This window comes from Garra rufa, chromosome 4, assembly GCF_049309525.1.
Source record: "Garra rufa chromosome 4, GarRuf1.0, whole genome shotgun sequence".
Taxonomy (NCBI): Eukaryota; Metazoa; Chordata; class Actinopteri; order Cypriniformes; family Cyprinidae; genus Garra; species Garra rufa.
The window spans coordinates 13,133,400-13,153,251 of record NC_133364.1 but is presented as its reverse complement, the minus strand read 5'-3'; the positions used below and the strand labels follow the sequence as shown (position 1 = coordinate 13,153,251).

General features: G+C 36.6%; 1 protein-coding gene across 1 annotated transcript in view; it reads right to left on the bottom strand.

Moving 5' to 3' along the window:
- Positions 1-7,558, bottom strand: part of pcloa (piccolo presynaptic cytomatrix protein a) — a 52,634-nt gene extending 45,076 nt beyond the window's left edge. Inside the window, exons 1-3 of the mRNA XM_073838666.1 lie at positions 7,377-7,558; positions 4,263-5,247; positions 2,310-3,377 (exon numbers count right to left, since the gene is read on the bottom strand). Coding sequence (XP_073694767.1) covers positions 2,310-3,377; positions 4,263-5,247; positions 7,377-7,558 — 2,235 coding nt within the window. The remainder of the gene's footprint in view (positions 1-2,309; positions 3,378-4,262; positions 5,248-7,376) is intronic.
- Positions 7,559-19,852: the final 12,294 nt, after the last annotated feature.

The following is a 19,852-nucleotide window of genomic DNA, read 5'->3' as shown; positions in this document are numbered from 1 at the left end:
CTTGGAAAACCTGAAATAGACTCACGGGATTACAGAGAGAATGAGCAACCTGGCGTAAAAAACCATGATCAAACACAAGGGGTGGTTTACACGTGAGAGCCATCAAAGACTACAGTGCGCAGGTCAAAGCACGCCAGCTTAGCATAACCTGTTCATATGGATGGAAGAACATGTGAGGAATCTTATAATGTGTTTAAAGATGCTCTCTAACTTATTGCATTAAGTGTAATAATGATGATAATAATAAACACAACTACCACAAAATGTACCAGAATATACCTGAGAAGCTTATTTTACAGCAACTGATTTGGTTAACTTAGCAGATTAAATAAGTGGCTTCTTTATATGAAAAACATTGCTGGTTTGTATGTCAGAGAACAATCCTTCGAACAAACACATTTAAATGATCATAGTCAAGTTAATGTAAGTGTAAAATGCACTTACATTAAAATAAAGCGATGTGAAATTTGATACGGCTCCGGGAAGACAACTATGTGTCCCATAGGAGACAATTATTAGCTCTGAGTCACACAGGTAGTTACCCTCTCCGGACAAACTGATGTAGACACAGCGGTTCGCATGCAAGTGTTACTCTACACAACCACATCGCTATAAAAAAAAGGAAAAAATAAAAAATAAATCACATGCCTGATATTTCCAGGCATATCTTGAGTATGGAAGCCCTGTAATTAGCTACTATAATTAGCTACTAAATATTATAATTATAGAACATATAGTAGCTAATTATAGAACCTACTCATCAACAAAGTCCTCGAGGTATAGATCCTTTATCTAGGCAACTGATGTTAATATGAAACAGCAAACTTGTATGTAATTTAAAAACACATTATAGTGATCATATTAAAGATATAGTTCACTTAAAATGAAAATTTATTCAAAACGAGGGTTAGTGTACAAAATTAATTTCTGTCATTAATTACTCTCTCTCTTGTTGTTCCAATCCCGTAAGACCTTTATTGAACACAAATTAAGATATTTTTGATCAAATCAGTTTTCTGACCCTGCATAGACAGCAATGCACTACTAAAAAGGTACTGCGATACCCTGTTTTAAGAAAACTGTATTTTTTTTATAAGAGACATATTAACACTGTTTATTTAGGGACCTATGGTTAAAGCGAAGCGGAAAACATGGACACAATCACAGGATCCAGTCATAAAAACAGAATTTACTACTGTATAACTATAATATCACAAATTTTGCCCATGAATCCCGCACAGATTAGTCAGATATAGTATCGGAGTCAAAATTTTGGTATTGTGAGAACACTAGTAAGGACCATTGTTAAAACGGTCCATGTGACATCAGTGGTTCAACCTAAATTTTATGAAGCTGCAAACAAAAAATAAGACCAGCCACCAGTCACAAAGAAACAAAAATAACCACTTTATTCAACTATTTCTTCTTTTGTTGTGGAACTGTCTTGAACACATCTAGAAGACTGGCAAGGAAGAGAGGAAATCAGAAGATCAGAAGGCTCTTGGATTACATCAAAAATATCTTAATTTGTGTTTCGAAGATAAACAAAGGTCTAACAGGTTTGCAATGACACGAGGGTGAGTAATTAATGACAGAATTTTCATTTTTGGGTGAACTACACCTGTAAATATTCTGTTCTGTTCATATTTTCTGTTCACTTAAAAGCAAAGGCTAATTTTCAACAGGAAGTGAGGTGAGTCATCTGAGATGGGATCAGACCACGACTCTCTCTGTCTTTAGTGCACACACATTCTTAAACACACTCACTCGAAGAGGCTCAGAGTGCATTGGATTACACAGTGAAGTGTCAAGCTTTTTAAGTACACAGGGGCAGGAATGATGAGACTTATGTATAATGCAACAGAACAATCAAAACTTCAAAGAGCGACAGCAAAAGGCCATTCTCCAGAGAGCGCTTGAACTGTAAATCACCAAACCCATTGTAAATCACACCTATGCGTAACCTGTTAGTTTTGATGCAGTCTATATTCTAGCTTACTAAAAAAGTAGAATATATACACACTATCCTCTCTTTCTTGAAACTGGACCAAAAAAACTGATGACTCATCTTGTTCACAGGCACATATACAAATTCTTGTCCAATAAAATTCCCTCTAGAATAAGAATGTCCCATCCTCCTAAATTATAAATACCACCTGCCTACGACAAGCAAATGCAAGTAGCATAAGTAGTCTTTTAGTGTTGTCGACCATGATGAAAAACTGAAAGCTACAGGCAACTAAAAACAGAAGAAACCATTTGAGGTGTTTCGTCCCAACTTCCTGTTTCAATAGTTGCAGAACTCTTACCTCTGAGAGATGTGGAGTGGGGTTGAATCCACACAGGTTGCACACAGTCTTCTGGCACTCTGTACAGGTGCTATAGTTGGGTGGCTCGCCTGAACCCACGTTCAGCTTCACTTTACAGAGTGGACAGCATGACTGGGCCTCAGACCCTGAAACTTGAGTTGGAGGCTCTTTTACTTCTTTCGATTTTGGAGTTGGTACATCCGCTGATGTTTTTCCCTTAGGTTTGGGAGATGCTGTGTCTTTGGAATAAACAGGTGGTGTGTCAGGAGGCGACTCTGAGCCTGAGTCAGGAGGGGATCCAGAAGGGGAGTCTGCTTCAGACCCAACGGGGGAATCAGGGGGTGATCCTGGAGGAGATCCTGGGGGAGATTTTGATTCCTCCCCAGAAATGAGATTGGAGGCAGAGCTCAGGATGGAGGAGCCAAAACCAAACATCTTTCCAGACACGCTCTCAGCAGGCTGAGAACTTGCTGGTGTAGGTTTAGCTGACTCCGTGAGCCCGCTGAACCCACTGAAGAGTTTTCCAGTGACCGACTCCGCCTGAGCAGCAGAGCTGGCCTGCGGTTTGGACGACCCGCCAAAACCACCAAAGAGTTTCCCTGTGACCGATTCGGTAGCCTGTGCACCTGCAGATGGTTTTGTCACCTCTGTCAATCCTCCCAGACCAAATCCCCCAAAAAAGCCTCCTCCATCCTGTTTCGGAGTAGTTTTTGAGGGAGAAGGCTGAGGACTACCTTTCGGGCTCTGTGAAGGTTTTTGAAGAGGTGGAGGCTGTCCACGTTTGGCCCCTAGTTGTCCAGGCTGGGGTCCCTGCTGTGGTCCAGATTTTGGTGTCGCTGGAGGTGTACTTCCTTTCCCTGTATCAGCGATACTTTGCTGTTTGGTCAGCATTGGGGGCTTCTTCCCTGGCTCACCCTTAGAGGGAGACCCAGGCGGTGGCTCTTTCCTTTGTGGGGAGGGAGGTGCAGAAGCTTGCTTGGGGGGCTGTTTCATCATTGGAGGTCCAGGAGGCTCCATGCCACCCACCGCCCGCTGCATCTGACAGTTCAGACACAACCATTCCTTACCCTGTGGAAACATGCAGAAAGACAAGGCACATGAGCACAGATGTAGCAAATACCATTTCCTTAATAGCATCCTTTATTCTTATCTGATTGATAAGTAAGCTCTGAAAGCCATGACTTTATGATTTAATTACATGAATAACATTTAATTGACTTTTATTGTTGGTTTGGTTGAGTCATTTATTGTAATGCACACTTTAAAATCCTTAAAAAAAAAACATGAATAACACTGTACACTCATCGCTGTGTGAGTAATATTGTTATTCTCTCTAACATGGACCAGGAATAATGCCAAACATCTGTATAATCGCTGCCTTTATAGCTCATGAATGTAGTTTCTAAACACACTGAAAAACAACTTCCTCCACTTCCTGTCTGGGTGATGTAAGTGACCTTGATAATCTTCCACCTTCTGTGCCAATATTTTTCTTTCTAAACTCTGGGATGAGAGGAATTAGTGCAAGCTGCATCTTAGACAGAACCAAATAAGGGTTATTGAAACAAAACCCACAGATTTAATTACCAAATATTAACAGATTTTGTTGGTGTCTTCAAAGAAAGACTAAAAAAATAGAGCATTGTGTATGAAAAGCTGAAAGTACATGCCAGTCTTATCTACACTCTTAAAAATAAAGGCTCCAAAGTGGTGTTTTTGCAGTGATACCACAGAAGTACCATTTTTGGTTCCCTACAAAACCTTTCAGTGATCAGTTCTTAAAAGAACCATTTTGAACCATTTCTAAAAAAACTTTTCTGCATTTGAGAGGTTCCATGAATGTTCAAGATTCTTCATGGAACCATCAACGCCAATAAAGAACCTTTATTTTTAAGTGTATATCTATGAGATCTATGTGAATGATGTTGTGAAGGCAGCAGATATGCCTCTTACCGCTGAGTCTGGTGGACTGAAGCCACAAAGGCTGCACACCTGCTGTTTACACTGAGTGCAGGTGTTGTAGTTAGGTGGCTGGTCTTTGGCCTGCACATTCAGCTCTGTAGAATTACAAAGAGGACACATTGCTTTCCCAGCTTTACCAGGCCCTTCTGACTGAGGTTTACCCTGCTGTTGAGGTCCACTGGGTTTTGCTGCAACCCCTGGACCAGGTTTCCCAGGCCCTTGTTGCTGAGGGCCTGGTCCTCCAGGTTTGGGTCCTTGCTGTTGAGGTCCCGGTCCTCCAGGTTTAGGTCCTTGCTGTTGAGGTCCTGGTCCTCCAGGTTTAGGCCCTTGCTGTTGGGGTCCTGGTCCTCCAGGTTTAGGCCCTTGCTGTTGGGGTCCTGGTCCTCCAGGTTTAGGCCCTTGCTGTTGAGGTCCTGGTCCACCAGGTTTAGGTCCCTGCTGTTGAGGTCCTGGTCCACCAGGTTTAGGTCCCTGCTGTTGGGGTCCTGGTCCTCCAGGTTTAGGTCCCTGCTGTTGGGCAGCTGGTCCCCCAGGTTTGGGTCCTTGTTGAGGTCCTGGTCCACCATGTTTGGATCCTTGTTGTTGGGGACCAGGACCTCCAGGCTTACCTTCAGGCCCCTGTCCTTTAGGTGGACCTTGCTGAGGTGGCTTACCCCCTTGTTGCGGAGGCTTTCCAGACACCTCTTCCTCATCATCACCAAACAAACTAAACTTTGGGATGCTGGCAGAGGAGACAGCAGAAGAGACCGCACTCAGGGGGTTGGCCCCACTCAAGAAACCAGACGAGAACATGCCAGACCGTGGTTGTTCTGAGTCTTTGGGCTCCTGCCGGAAACGTGACTCAAGGAGGCTGAGGGAGGAGGGGCTCCGTCCAGGCTTTGGCTTGGGAGGCGGCCCCTCTCCAAATGCATCTACAGTCCGACTTTTACTGAGACCTGCTGGGACTCTGGTGCCACCAGCTTGAGTCTCTGATGGCCTGTGGAGTGAACAGACATAAGGTCAACTTCACATTCGTTAGACTCAAGATATTTTTTTTTTAAATCTGTGATTAACTGATTTGTTCTTTATTTACTAATAGCTATTCTGGATAAATTCCAAAAATACATTTCAAACGGCACTGCAAATTATTCAGACAATCAATCAAGCAAAAGCAAAATTCATGCAGCAGAAAAATGTAATCTAAAATGGGCTAAAACATTGTCTAAACAAGAATGAGACATATCCACAAAACATATGCAGTTGTATTACTTTTGCAGTGAATAATATTTGACTAGCTGATTTATTCTAACAGACTGCAGCAACAAAATTAACAACATTAGTTAACTGTCAATATTTTTGTCACAATTTTAATGTGACAGAATAGAAATGCCACTGCAAACTAAGTATGCACCAGAATTTCAGCCCACAATAGGCCTAAAGCTTTGTACCAATGGTTACCTATAACCTTCAGGTTGTGGTAAAAATGTTAACAAACATCTTTGATTTCCCAGGTAGGCTGCTCTCTTGATTATTAATACATTAATAAATAGATAACATAGTTTTCCTGTGTTTGGGCTATGAGGCTATTTAGTGCATTTCAATACAGAGAGAAACCGCCTTTCATGCAAGATAACAGAGAAGCTTCTGTCACAAGGCAAGCTGCCACCTTTTTTATCAATGAAAAATCTGCATTTTGTCCTTTCTCCTTCATTCCTAACAATGTACACATTTAGTTACAAAAGCCAGATGTCAGTTTTTACATCTGTAAAGTTTCAAGACTTCTTCCTCACAACAAACATCAACACGCACGCTCCCTCAAAATTTTAAAATTGTAAAAGTTTATCTAGTCTGTATGAAATTCTACCAATGCCAACTGAAGAAAAAAAGAAGTGTTATTTTAAGAGAACTTATTAATTTCAAACAAAGGCAAATTTAAAATAACATATTTTACTTTTTGGCCCATTGTCACTATAATTTAATTTAAGTGCATCACTATTGTTTGCTTAATGACTGTTCAGCACAGCTTCTTAAACTGTTGCTGGTTCTCATGGGCGTTATTTTACATATATTTAAGTGTTCTGTCATTCATCCACCCATAAAAGATCATCACGCCAAGTCCAAGACTCGTATTGTTTCTGATCGAGTGGCGCTCTTCACTGCGAGCGTTTCAGCACCACGGACAGCGAACAATATTCAATAATGGCTTAAACTGCAACACGGTCCTTGTTTTCTGGTGTAATACAACACGCACGCTCCCAAAAAATAAGCAAAGCGATCAATGAGCATGATGGCATTTGTGCTTGCGGTGCTATATTTAGTCATATTAATATTTATACCCCCTCCCCCCCATTTGCGCTTGGGCAAAAATAACACATTTACGCCTAAGCAACTTTAGGACGCAATTCAATTAGCTTACGAATGAGATCATGTCAAAGGGAATGTCGATGGCGTGCTTTCAAGTGATCGAATTTTCATAGACTTGTGTTATTCTCGGGCAGTGTTTTCCAAAGCAGCTCATGACATCACCTACACAGCCCATAGGAGGAAGATGGAGTGTGCATGGAGAACGCAGCGGATATCTGGATACACAGAGGACGGATATTTGTCAGTATGGATTCATATTTTTCAAGGAAATGCTTATTTTTAATTCAAGCTATAACCCTGGTGTCTTGTATGGACTGAATATGGCGTTTTAAAGACAACTACATTCATTAAAACACTATGCACACCCACAGTGCACATACAGTGACCCACCATATTAACGATGATGACACTAATTATAAAAAAAGAACGCGTTTCGTGCAAATCAGCGGTGATTTTACCTACACGTATAGCTATAAAACAGAAGTGCACTAAGGAGGTACTGAATTTCAATCACATGAATGACTGAAAAAATGGGCTGGATTAAATATCTCGCTATAAAACGGCCGTAAACATGCAGCAATCGCGTGAATGGGTGTGATCATGTTTTGCATCGGTGCTGCTGTCGTGATGTGCCAACCTGCAGTACCCTGATCAAAACACAAGCACATCATAGATGCTTTCAACACAAGCGCTCGGACACTGGAGGGATGGACATCATCATGATGATGATTACGGCATACATTTATAGACACTTCAACTTGCCTGGACTGCGCTTTGGCCATAGCGGCCACAAGCTGCTTTCTTTCCTCCTCAGACAGATTACTGAGGTCTGCCTCCACCCCTGCGGGCATCTGGATGAAGCCACCCTTCCCGTCAGGTGCGAGTCCCGCTGGTAATCCAGCGAGCGCCCCTTCGCCGCCTTCCAGGCTCGCTTCGTTCCCCATGATCGACCCCCTTTCCCTTTCGATCCCCCTCCCTCCAGCTAATTACGCGGCGATACGGCTCTCAATGTCCGGAATAAGGCGACAGCGTCGGTTGTTTTGGATGCATGGCGTTTTATTTCCCCATTTCAGTCGAGGGTCTCTGTGGCGATAACGCGCATCCCGAGAGCAGAGCCTCTCCGTGCGGGTGTAGGTCTAGAGTTGTGCGCCTCCCTCCTTCATCCATCCAACGCGCATGTCCCGCCCCTCACAGGTGATCACAAGACGTCGCCGTTGGAAAAACGGAATTAAAGGGACAAAGCGCCTTAGAATTAACAAATCTTCTCATAATTACCCTGTTTATTTTGCTTTCAAGCCGAGCCAATAATTCCCTAATTAGCGAAATGATTTGGTGGAGAGCAGCTGGTTTTTTAGTAACAAGACATGGGAACACTTTGCATTTTACACACAGGCGTTTTTCTCAATAATAAGATTTTTTGTTAATTTATAGAAAGGAAAAACCTGGGCTAGTTGTTGTAAAAGCAAGATATTGTACATTTAAAGGAATAGTTCACCCAAAAATAAAAAAAATGGCCTAAAATGTACTCACTTTCAAGCCATCCAAGAGCTAATCGCTTTACAAGACATTAACTGATCTTGCGTGGCTTTAGGCTGAGTACATTTTGAGCAATTTTTCATTTTTAGGAAAACTACACTACCAGTCAAAAGTTTTTGAACAGTAAGATTTTAAATCTTTTTAAATCTTTTTTTTTTTTTTTTTTTTTTTTTTAAAGAAGTCTCTTCTGCTCACCAAGCCTGCATTTATTTGATCCAAAAGACAGCAAGAGCAGTGATATTGTTACATATATTGTTAAATAAATATTATTTATTCCTGTGATCAAATCTACATTTTTAGCATCATTACTCATTACTCCAGTCTTCAGTGTCACCTGATCCTTCAGAAATCATTCTAATATGCTGTGCAAGAAACATTTTTTATTATTATTATCAATATTTAAGAGTTAAGTACATTTTTTCAGGATTTTTTGATGAATAGAAATATCGAAAGATCAGCATTTATCTGAAATAAAAATCTTTTGTAACATTATACACTATAACTTTCAAAAGATGGGAGTAAGTATATATTTTTTATTTTTTGGGGAAATAAATTATAGAAATTAATACTTTTATTCAGCAAGGATGCTTTAAATTGATCAAAAGTGATGATAAAGACATTCATAATGTTACAAAAGATTTCTACTTCAGATAAATGCTGTTTTTCTGAACATTCGATTCATCAAAGAAACCTGAAAAAAATCTGCTCAGCTGTTTTCAAAATAATAATACTAAATCTTTTTTGAGCAGCAAATCGAAATATTAGAATGATTTCTGAAGGATCATGTGACTGGAGTAATGATGCTAAAAAAATCAGCTTTAAATGTTTTAATCACAGGATGAATTGCATTTTAAAATATATTCAAATAGAAAACAGTTTTCAAAAATGTACTGTTTTGCTGTACTTTGGATCAAATAAAAACAGGCTTAGTGAGCAGAAAAGTCTTCTTCAAAACATTAAAGTTCTTTAAAGTTTATTACTAAACTAAAAATGTTTAAGCAGTTTCATAAGTTGTATTGAAGAAAAATTCTACAGAAAAAAATAAAACTACAGTCCTTTGCAGCTGAACACAGTGTAAGCAATCAGATCGAAACACCAGGGGGTAACATTTTATGGTCTAAAAAAATGATTAGTCCTTACTTTAGGCTACTCTCACTTCCACATTATCAGCACTGTATTACATATTGTGCCATTATTCTAAGTGTTCCCTCAGCTCTTAGTACTCGAATTTATTTTTAGCACTCTGCTCTGTTACTTTGGTGATATTTGCACCCTTTTCAAGCAACTTTGAGGAAGATATAATGGTCGAAACTGAAACAGTGCTGTACCTTCCATTAGTTGTCTGCTTTGGTGTACAAGAGTGAATTACTTGCCGTAAGGTTTAGTCATGCAACCACTGCATAACGAACACATTCATTCACAGACTCAGTCATCCTGCTCACAGATCTCCTGCTGAATAGGAATCATGAGTCACTGCATCAATATGTCCATAAGTCATCAATATGTCCTTGGCTCATAGCTATGCCAAGGGGCAGGAGACAGAAGGCGACACTGAAGGAGTTTGTCACCAATGACTTCTACAGAGTCAGAGGGAGAATTTGCAGGGACACATTCCCTGTCTGTTCTGACAGTGCTATTTGTCCTTAAAATCAAACATCAAAGGACATAAAACCTGTTGGTTTCACAGAGAAACAACATTGCAGGTATGAATCTGTCGGATTTTCATTTTGCTCCAACAATAGCATGTTCTATGAACTGAAAGTCAGAAAGCCCCAGACGTGCAACTTAATATAACTATGTCTGAGCAGCCTTGAGGAGTGACGGAAGAAAATCCTGTCTCCATTAGCAACCTTTATTGATTCCCACTTTTGTACAGAGATGAAGCTGACTGCAGGATCACTCTCACCAGAGTAACCAGATCAACACATCACCGAGCCAGTTCTGAACAAAACATATGGGATAAAATGTGTTAGCCAGGGCTGCATACATTTCCTAAAGTTCTTAAACAGTTGGCAAATTAAATGCTAAAACACATTAAGTGAGTCATTCTGAACTTAGAACCCTGTGAATAGACCAAAACAGATCTGATTTTACAGGAAGTGTCCATTTTCATAGCTTAATCTGATATGGAGATGTGATAATGCTTGAATCACTTCTGAAACTAAAACTAGAGGTGCTTAATCTACAAAAAAGAAAAAACATAGCCTAGCAGTTAGCACACATGTATCTGACATTTTGAGCCATGGTGATTTCCTGATCCTGTTGTCCCCTCTTCTCCCAATCATTTTAAGTGCTTTCTATAGTGTTCCATCAATAAAAAATAGCAGAAAAGGCCACAGGGAAAAACCTTAACCATGCTAATTAAAGTCTTCCGGATCTCTTGAAAATCACAGACAGGTGTGTAACAGCAGGGTTGGAACCAAACACGGCAGGAAGGAAGATCTCCAGGAGCAAGATTGAGCATCCGCTTTATCTTCAGCTATGGTTTTAACAATACAACATCTCCATGCCAGAAACAGATTAGGGAAAGAAAATAAACACTTACTGTAAAAATCTGGATTATAAGGTTACACCAACCCAAATGCTTAATCACTGACTCTATCCCACAGTGTTTAGTATTCGTTTAAACTATTAAAGTATAATATTGAGTAATATTTTGAATTATTGAGGTATTATTTTGCATATTTTTCATGTTTTAAATATATTTCTACAGGGTTCGTACAGATAGTGTAAAATAAAGTTCCAGAATTTTCATGTACTACTTTTTTGATTTTGAAGGGATTTGTCTTTTTGTATTTGCGCATACTTTCTTCTTTCTTTGTTTTGTTTTTACAACTGTACTACCTTAATTGCTTGATGTTTTCTACTGTTTAAGAAAAACAAATCTGAATTTTTTTTTCGAAACTGCCCTGAAATCCTGAAGTCCCGAACTGAATCAAATGATTTGTGAACCCACACCGAAGTCCCGATCTGAAACAAATGATTTGTGATTCACGCTCTGAAGTCGGATCAGGACTTGGAGAGTGGATCGCATAGATTGGACCTATGTGTATCGCCTATAAGGACTTCAAATTGCATAACACAAAACATTTGATTTGAATCATTCAATTGGTGAAATGATTCACAATCCCATTTCAATCTAAATCAACTGATTTGCAATACACACTCCAAAGTCACGATCCAAATCAAATGATTTGTGATACGTGATTTTAAGTCCCAATCTAAATCAAATGATTCACAAACCTGGTTAGAAAGTCACAATCTAAATCAAAGGATTACTCCATCCATGCTCTGAATTCCCAATCTGAATAATGATTCGCGAACCATCAATTCAGATCAGGACTCGGAGCGTGGATCGTGGACCTTTGCGTGTCGCAAATAATTTGATTCAGATCGGGACTTCAAAATGCATATCGCTTAGAAGTCCCCATCTAAATCAAATTATTCGCGATATGTGATTTGAAGTCCCGATCTCAGTCAAATCATTTGTGAACCCGCTCAGAAGTCCCGATCTAAATCAAATGATTCACATGTATTCACATGTAATTTGAAGTCCTGATCTAAGTCAAATCATTTTTGAAACCGCTCCGAAGTCCCATTCTAAATCAAATGATTTGCGATACATGATTTGAAGTCCCGATCTGAAACAAATGATTTGTGAGATGCTTGGGGCGCTTTGAAAAATGTAATGATTTTGCAACGCATTGGTTTAACTAATTCAGAATTTCGAAAAGAATTTCTGTTTCACCCATCATTCTGTGCTTTTTAAAATCATTACAAAGCAAAGTTGAAATTCGAAAAATGAACTTTTAATTTGATGTGGCTTTTGCTAGTAAATAGCTTGAAATGAATAATAGAAGTCTGAATTGAAGCATTTGAATCAATCAAAGTGCTTCCAGCATAAATGACTCAATTGATTTGGTTCATCTGTTCCTCTTTTCGAGTCTTCAGCAAAAGTGTTTTACCATTTACTCAGATAACTGTCAGTACAACTACTGGTTTAGCTTGCTAGTTTTATGACATTAACTGGAATAATCCAAAAAAGTATGATTTTTTTTATTAAATTGCGTGAATTTTGCATGAAAAGATATGTGCTTATTTCATAGATACATTGTATTTTAATAATCCAAGCGCAGATGTGGTGCTGTGAGTATCGATCAAGACATACTGCTGCACAAATAGCATATATAATAACCAGTAGCAGATTTATACAGGTGGAGCTGGGGAGGTGGAGGCAAAATGCTCTAGTGAATGCTAAATGTAAAGCAGCATGTTCATTGGCTGTGTATGCAACATAAACCAATCAGCTTGTGCCAAGTAGTTTAATGCTGTGAACATCATCAGTTTGCGTTAACGACCCATTTAGAGTTTCATGACTGAACTATATATAGCAATTGTAGTCGTCTTCCATGTCCATCACTAATGATGCCAATAAGGCAACACACTTCTACAAGATTTGGCCTTTTCATTCAATGCTCAGACACAAAATCAGTATACTGCATGCAGCGCATTCCTATAAGGATATCAGATTCCTCTAATGCTGTTTTCTGCTTCTTCTTAACTATTACGTGTTATCCTCTCTACCCTGCTTAACATCAGCATGACGGCTGTATGATGTGACAGTGGAGGCTTATTCAGCCTAGTCCACAGCTCCAGGGGGAATTTGTCCTCCGTGTGACCAGCTGTTGTCCCTGAGATATATCGAGTAGATGGACTCCTATCAAGATCCACAGATGCTCTAATGATCTCCACACATCAATTAACGAGATCAAACAGCATTAGCAGTAAGTTAAGCCCTCTATCGTGACTATCTGCTGTTGGCACCACAATCAGGATAAATACAATGACAGGAGAGTCAAAGATTGTGATTGTTGTTAGGGGGTTGTCCTGCCCTTATTCTCTCTTTTTCTCTCCCTCTCATCTACAGTGATGAACGGCGGCCCAGAACAGATAGCCTTTCCCACACAGGGTTGACCACTGGAGCGAACACTAATGACCTTAATGCTCTGAAGCGGAAGTACACACACATATACAATGTGACACACACACACCACTGTTAATATAGCTATGAAACCTTGTCAAACTGTTTTTACAGTGCCATTTTCTACAGTTTGAGGGTATTAAGATTTTTTTAAATGTTTTTAAAGGTCTCTTCTGCTCAACAAGCCTGCATTTATTTGATCCAAAGTACAGCAAAAACAGTACGTTTCTACCTGTGGTATTTATTCCTGTGATTTCAAAGCTGAATTTTTAGCATAATTACTCCAGTCATGTGATCATTCAGAAATCATTCTAATATTCTGATTGGCTGCTCAAAAAAAAAAAAAATAAATAAATAAAAAAAAAAAATAAAAAAAAAAAAAAATAATAATAATGTTAAAAACAGCTGAGTAGATTTTTTTTTTTTTTTTCATTTTTTTGATGAATAGAAAGTTCAAAAGAACAGCATTTAAATGACTTTATAATTTCTATACTTTCTATAAGATCTTTGGATCTTTCAATTCATCAAAGAATAAATTAAATATTAATAATAATAAAAATTGTTTCTTGAACAGCAAATCAGCATATTACAATGATTTCTGAAGGATCATGCGACACTGAAGACTGGAGTAATGAATCTGAAAATTTAGCTTTGATCACAAAAATTAATTATTTTTTAAAATATATTCATATAGAAAGCAGTTATTTTAAATAGAAAAAATATTTCACAATATGACTGATTTTGCTGTATTTTAGATCAAATAAATGCAGCCCTTTACAAAATACAAAATTTTATTGTCCAAAACTTAGTGCATTTTAAAATGTAATTTATCCTATTTATTCCTGTGATAGTCTTCAGTGTCACATGATCCTTCAGAAATCATTCTAATATGCTTATTTTGGTGCTTACTTCAATATTTCAGATAATTATCAATGTTGAAAACTATTTTGCTTGCTTGGTGGAAACTAATAAATTTTTTCAGGATTATTTTATGAATAGAATTTTGAAATAAAATCTTCTGTAACAATATAAATGTCTTTACTGTCACTTTTGATCAATACAATACTTCCTTGCTGGAGAAAAGTATTAATTTCCTTTAAAAAAAAAGCGGTAGTGTATATCCTATATATTCTATAGCCATATATGTTCACCTGACTTTCTACACCAGCTTGCCTCTCTAATGAATACACATAAACACTCATATACACACATTGTGTGCATTAATAATGCTGTACAATGTGTCAGTGAGTGCATGTGTGTGTGTTGCTGTGCGACATGTATTGTATGTATGCCGGTGTATATGGGTGACTTACAGCGCACGGAGAAGCAGAGAAGTGTAACTGAAGCCTGAAACCTAATCGCACACACAGTGCGTTGCTCATTAAAGTTGAATATGGGCTTCAATACAGAAAATATGGCTGGCATGACCCTTCAGATGAATGTAAGGGAGATAAAACATTGTTAATAAAAGTTACACACAGGCTGTGGGAGCTTCATATGAACAATGACTAGTCTCCAAAACAGGGCAGTGTGGTAGATTTGACAGAGACTGGGACAATAATTTCAACCTGTAAACATAATACAATTTCTGTCCAGTGACTGTGCAAGTGTATACTGTAGTCACTAACACAAACAAAAACAACTAGAGTTTACTAAGAGTTATAAGTGCGGCTGAGCTGCCAAAGGAAGTGAGAAAAGAGTGACAAACAGATTCAAAATTGGATCCAGAAAAGAGCAAAGGGTCACATACCTGCACTACAAAATGACTGTCTGTTGGCTGTAGTACTCGAGAGTGGACAGCTCCTCGTGCACTTTGTTCCCTGGGGACGACGTTTCATTTGTGGTATATTAGTCGCCCTGATCTCCACATCCTTCTTAGAAAGATCGCATGTGCCTAATTCCTCCCTTAACACCCCGTTTTCCCTCCCAATGAGCACTAATAACTGCCTGGCTAAAAATACACTCTTAAAGGGAAGGTGTCTCTCACCTCTCTGGCTGCGCCCTGCATCTGCTTCAGTAGAAAGCACACCCCCTTTAATTCACACACACACCTCTAATCAGCTTTCTTACGAGCCGCCGGCCAATCACAAGGTCTAGGATAAGACACACTCAGAGAATAAGACATAAGGGACATCGTGCACTTACAAGCACATGTGTATGCACTAAGGTCAAGGCCACACTGAAAATCTGGGGATATAAATATAATTTAAAGATGGGAATGAAGTTTATTAGAGTGAGAAAACATTGGATAAAGAAAGTTGGTAACACTTTACAATAAGGTGTCATTTGTTAACATTAGTTAATGTACTAACTAACATGAACAAACAATGAACAACATATGTATTGCACTATTTATTAACCTTTGTTAATGTTAGTTAATAAAAATACAGTCATGTGTTTGTTCATGTTAGTTCACAGTGTGTTAACTTATTTCAACCAACACAACTTGTGATTTTAATAATGCATTAATTAATGCTGAATTTAACTGATGAACCTTATTGTAAAGTGTGGCCAGAAAATTTCAGTACTGCTATATATGTATGCTAACAGACTCAAATTGAAATGTTAATAATAGAATTTGTAATTACTTTAAAATCATATTAAAATGATAGTAAAATATATAAAATAATATTTTCATTGGTGATCTCTGAAACACTAAATAAAAATATTATTACATTTGACATATTTTAATATATTTTAAAATATAATTTAGTCCTGTGATGCAAAGCTGAATTTTCAATCAGCCATTATTCCACTCTTCAGTGTCACGTGATCCTTCAGAAATTATTCTAATATGCTGATTTATTGCTTTTATTAATAATGTATGAAACAATTGTGCTGCTTAATATTTTTTTGGAACCTGTGAATAAAAAGTTAAAAAGAACAGCATTTATTTAAAATAGAAATATTTTCTAACAATGTAAGTCATTTTTTTTAAATCAATTTAACGCATAAATGCTGTTATTTTTATCTTTTTATTTATTAAACAATCCTGGAAAAAAAGTATAACAGGTTCCAACAAAATATTAAGCAGCTCAACTGTTTCCAACATTGATAATAAATCCGCATATTAGAATGATTTCAGTAATGATGCAAAAAATTCAGCTTTGCATCACAAGAATAAATTCTAGTTTATACTATATTAAAATAGAAAACCATTACTTTAAATTGCGATAATATTTCACAATACTACAGTTTTTTTCTGTATTTTTAATCAAATAAAAACAGCCTTGATGAGCAGAAAAGTTTTTTTTAAAAAAACATTAAAAATCTCAAACTTTTGAATGGCAGTACATATATATATATATATATATATATATATATATATATATATATATAGAGAGAGAGAGAGAGAGAGAGAGAGAGAGAGAGAGAGAGAGAGAGAGAGAGAGAGAGATAGAGAGAGTTATAGAACTTTGCATATATAGAACTTTGCATAAAAAAGCATATTGTAGAAACATTAAGCTACCCTGCCATATCTTTTATTAACATTTTGCCTCATTACTCATTAATTTGCCTCAATTTATGCAGACAAAAATAAATAAATAAATAAATAAATAATAATAATAAATAAATATATATATATATATATATATAAATTAATTTTTTTTTTTTTACAGTGAACATTGCTATAAATGTCTTACCTTGCAAAAATGACACAGGCATGAGTTGCTGACGTTTTCCCGTAAAGAAAAATCTGAGCACCTGTAAATGCAATATTGTTGTGTTATTAAACATTAGTCTGCATAAATTATCATCCGTCATATTTATTTATTAGTAACTTAACATTGAGCTGGCATTAGTTAAATACATTATCAATGACAGTTTAACCTTTCTAAGCTTAAGGTTAAGTTTAACATCACGGCTTTGCCAAACCATTACATAATAAGGCTCAGAGTATCTCTTGCTCCTTGTGTGTGAGCGGGGAGGGATACAAGTGAGGTGTAAGTTTTTTTTTTTGTTTTTTTTTTGAGTCCAGAGGCAGTTGTTTGTGAAGGACACATGGTTGCTGTTTCTTTTAATGGGTCTTCCAGTTGTTTCTAAGATGCTGAAGCTCATCTCTGCTCAGAAGTTTTCACCTGTTTTAAAGAAGATTGTCTAATAATTGTCATTAACTCACCCTTATGTCATTCCAAACCTGTATGACTTTGTTTCTTTCTTCTGTGAAACACAAAATGAGATTTAAAAAAATATATATGAATATGAACATGCATCAATGTGATTTGTACTGAATAATAACTCATTTTAGTCTCATGCATCTTGGAATAAATCACAAGTCAAACAGGCTACGTTTCAGATGCCGTTCATCCCTTGTGTTGGATATTATATACTTTTACTGTATGGAAAAGTGCAGCATTATTTTATTTAACAGAAAAAAAAAAATCATGCAGGATCTTAAACATGAGGCTGAGTTAATAAAGGCTAATTTTCTTTAAGACTCAGATTACTAAAAAATGAAAACCCAATTGCGACCAAACGGTTGTAACAAATGGGATTAGGAAAATTATGTAGTGAAAATTATTCAAGCTGTTTAGAAAATGTAGAAAGGCATCATATTCTAATAAATGCAAATTGTAGGGGAGATTGCCTCTATCATGCTCCAAGGGTTATGCCTCGAAACGCGAAACGAGAGCGATAGAGAAGGATATAAGGAAGAAGGAAAGAGCAAGTGAAAGAAGGAAGGGGGGGGGGGGCAGAGAGGAAGTGAGGGAAATTCATTAGGTGTGGTGAAGTGTACCATTCTCATCAAGGGCAGAGCTCATTTTAACTCTATAATGAGCCTGAGATTAGGGGCTAAGGGGGGTTGTGCTGGGTGACTGACTGCTGACTTCATCACTTGTGCCGTGATGCTAAATATAAATGCACTGTTTTGAACCGAGGCAGCTGGGAGACTTTTCAATTACAGTATAGTAAAAATAAAGATATAGCATCTTGTCAGAAACACTTCATGGCTGTCGTTCTGAGTATTGGCAATTATCGGGCCACTACAGTATGTCATTTCCATAGTTACTGTTCATTTCTGTCCACCTGGGGACTGTACTGTAATTAAAGCAGGATGTGTTATTTTAGTAGTATTTGTATGCTATTATAGCATGTATTTTTTAAATTAATATTTATTTTTTTAGATTTTCCATTAATTTGTAGGTTTTTAATTTTGTTTTGTGTATTTGATATTTTACTATTTGTAGTTTTTTAATTCATCTAATTTAACAAACTAAAACAATTAAAATTGTTTTTGCTTATTAAAATAAATATGAAAAATATACACTACTTTTCAAAAGTTTTTTTGGACGGTAAGATTTTTAATGTTTTTTTTTTAAAGAAGTCTCTTCTGCTCAACAAACATGCATTTATTTGATCCAAAGTACAGCAAAAATCGTACAATTTTGAAGTATGTTTTACTATTTAAAAATAACTGTTTTCTATTTGAATATATTTTAATTTTTAGCATCATTACTCCAGTCACATGATCCTTCAGAAATCATTCTAATATTCTGATTTGCTGCTCAAAAAACATTTATTATTATAATTATTATGTTGAAAATAGCTGAGTACATTTTTTTCAGGTTTCTTTGATTAAATAAAGTTTAGAAGAACAGCATTTAACTTTTGTAACATTTTAACATTTTCTTCACTTTTGCATCCTTGCTAAATAAAAATATTAATTTCTATAATTTCTTTCCCCCAAAGAACCCAACTTTACCCCCCAACTTTTTCAAATATAGGAAATAAAAATAATAAAAATTGTTTCTTGAACAGCAAATCAGCATATTACAATGATTTCTGAAGGATCATGTGACACTGAAGACTGGAGTAATGAATCTGAAAATTTAGTTTTGATCACAAAAATTAATTATTTTTAAAATATATATTCATATAGAAAGCAGTTATTTTAAATAGTAAAAATATTTCACAATATTACAGTTTTTGCTGTATTTTGGATCAAATAAATGCAGGCTTGGTGAGCAGAAGAGACTTAAATTTTAAATGCTTAAGTATTAAAATTACTAAAAGTAAAACTAAAACTGAAAAAATAAAATGGTAACACTTTCTTGAAACATTTATGTGTAACTATTCATACATAAGTATGCATAAATAAGTATTCATAATTATAACTTTTCATAAATAATTAAAAACAAAGTGAAAATGCCTTCTAATATTTGCAGATTCTTTGCTACATCTGAAATGATTGCTGTGTGTTTTAATGCATTATATATAGTACTTTGTAAGTATTATGTAATGAGTACTTGTTTAGTATTATGATGAATAATAACTGTGGTTTTAATTATTCATGACATGCATTATATGGTGAATTACAAGGCATAATTAATGCATTCAAATATTTATAAAGGCTTCAAGTTTAGTCATTTTAGTACTTTTTTTTTTGCTATGTAATATTAATATTTTGCTTCAGCTTTATTTTAATTGCCGAAAATTATTTTAAATAGTTTTAGTAGCAACACTGATTCAGACAATTGCATGTGTGTGCAAATAATGAATCAGCAAAGATTAATTTTCCAGCAATAAATCCATTACCAACTGTGCAATGGTAATTCCATTTACAGAGAGCAAGAGAGAGACTTTTTGCCTCGGCTCTGACCTGAATCTTCTTTCTACCCAGAATCCTCAGGGCCATGGTGTATGTGTGTGAGTCAGACAATGTGAAGAGACCTCTGATTCATGAGTAGGCAAACACTTATGCACACACGCCTTGTGCTCT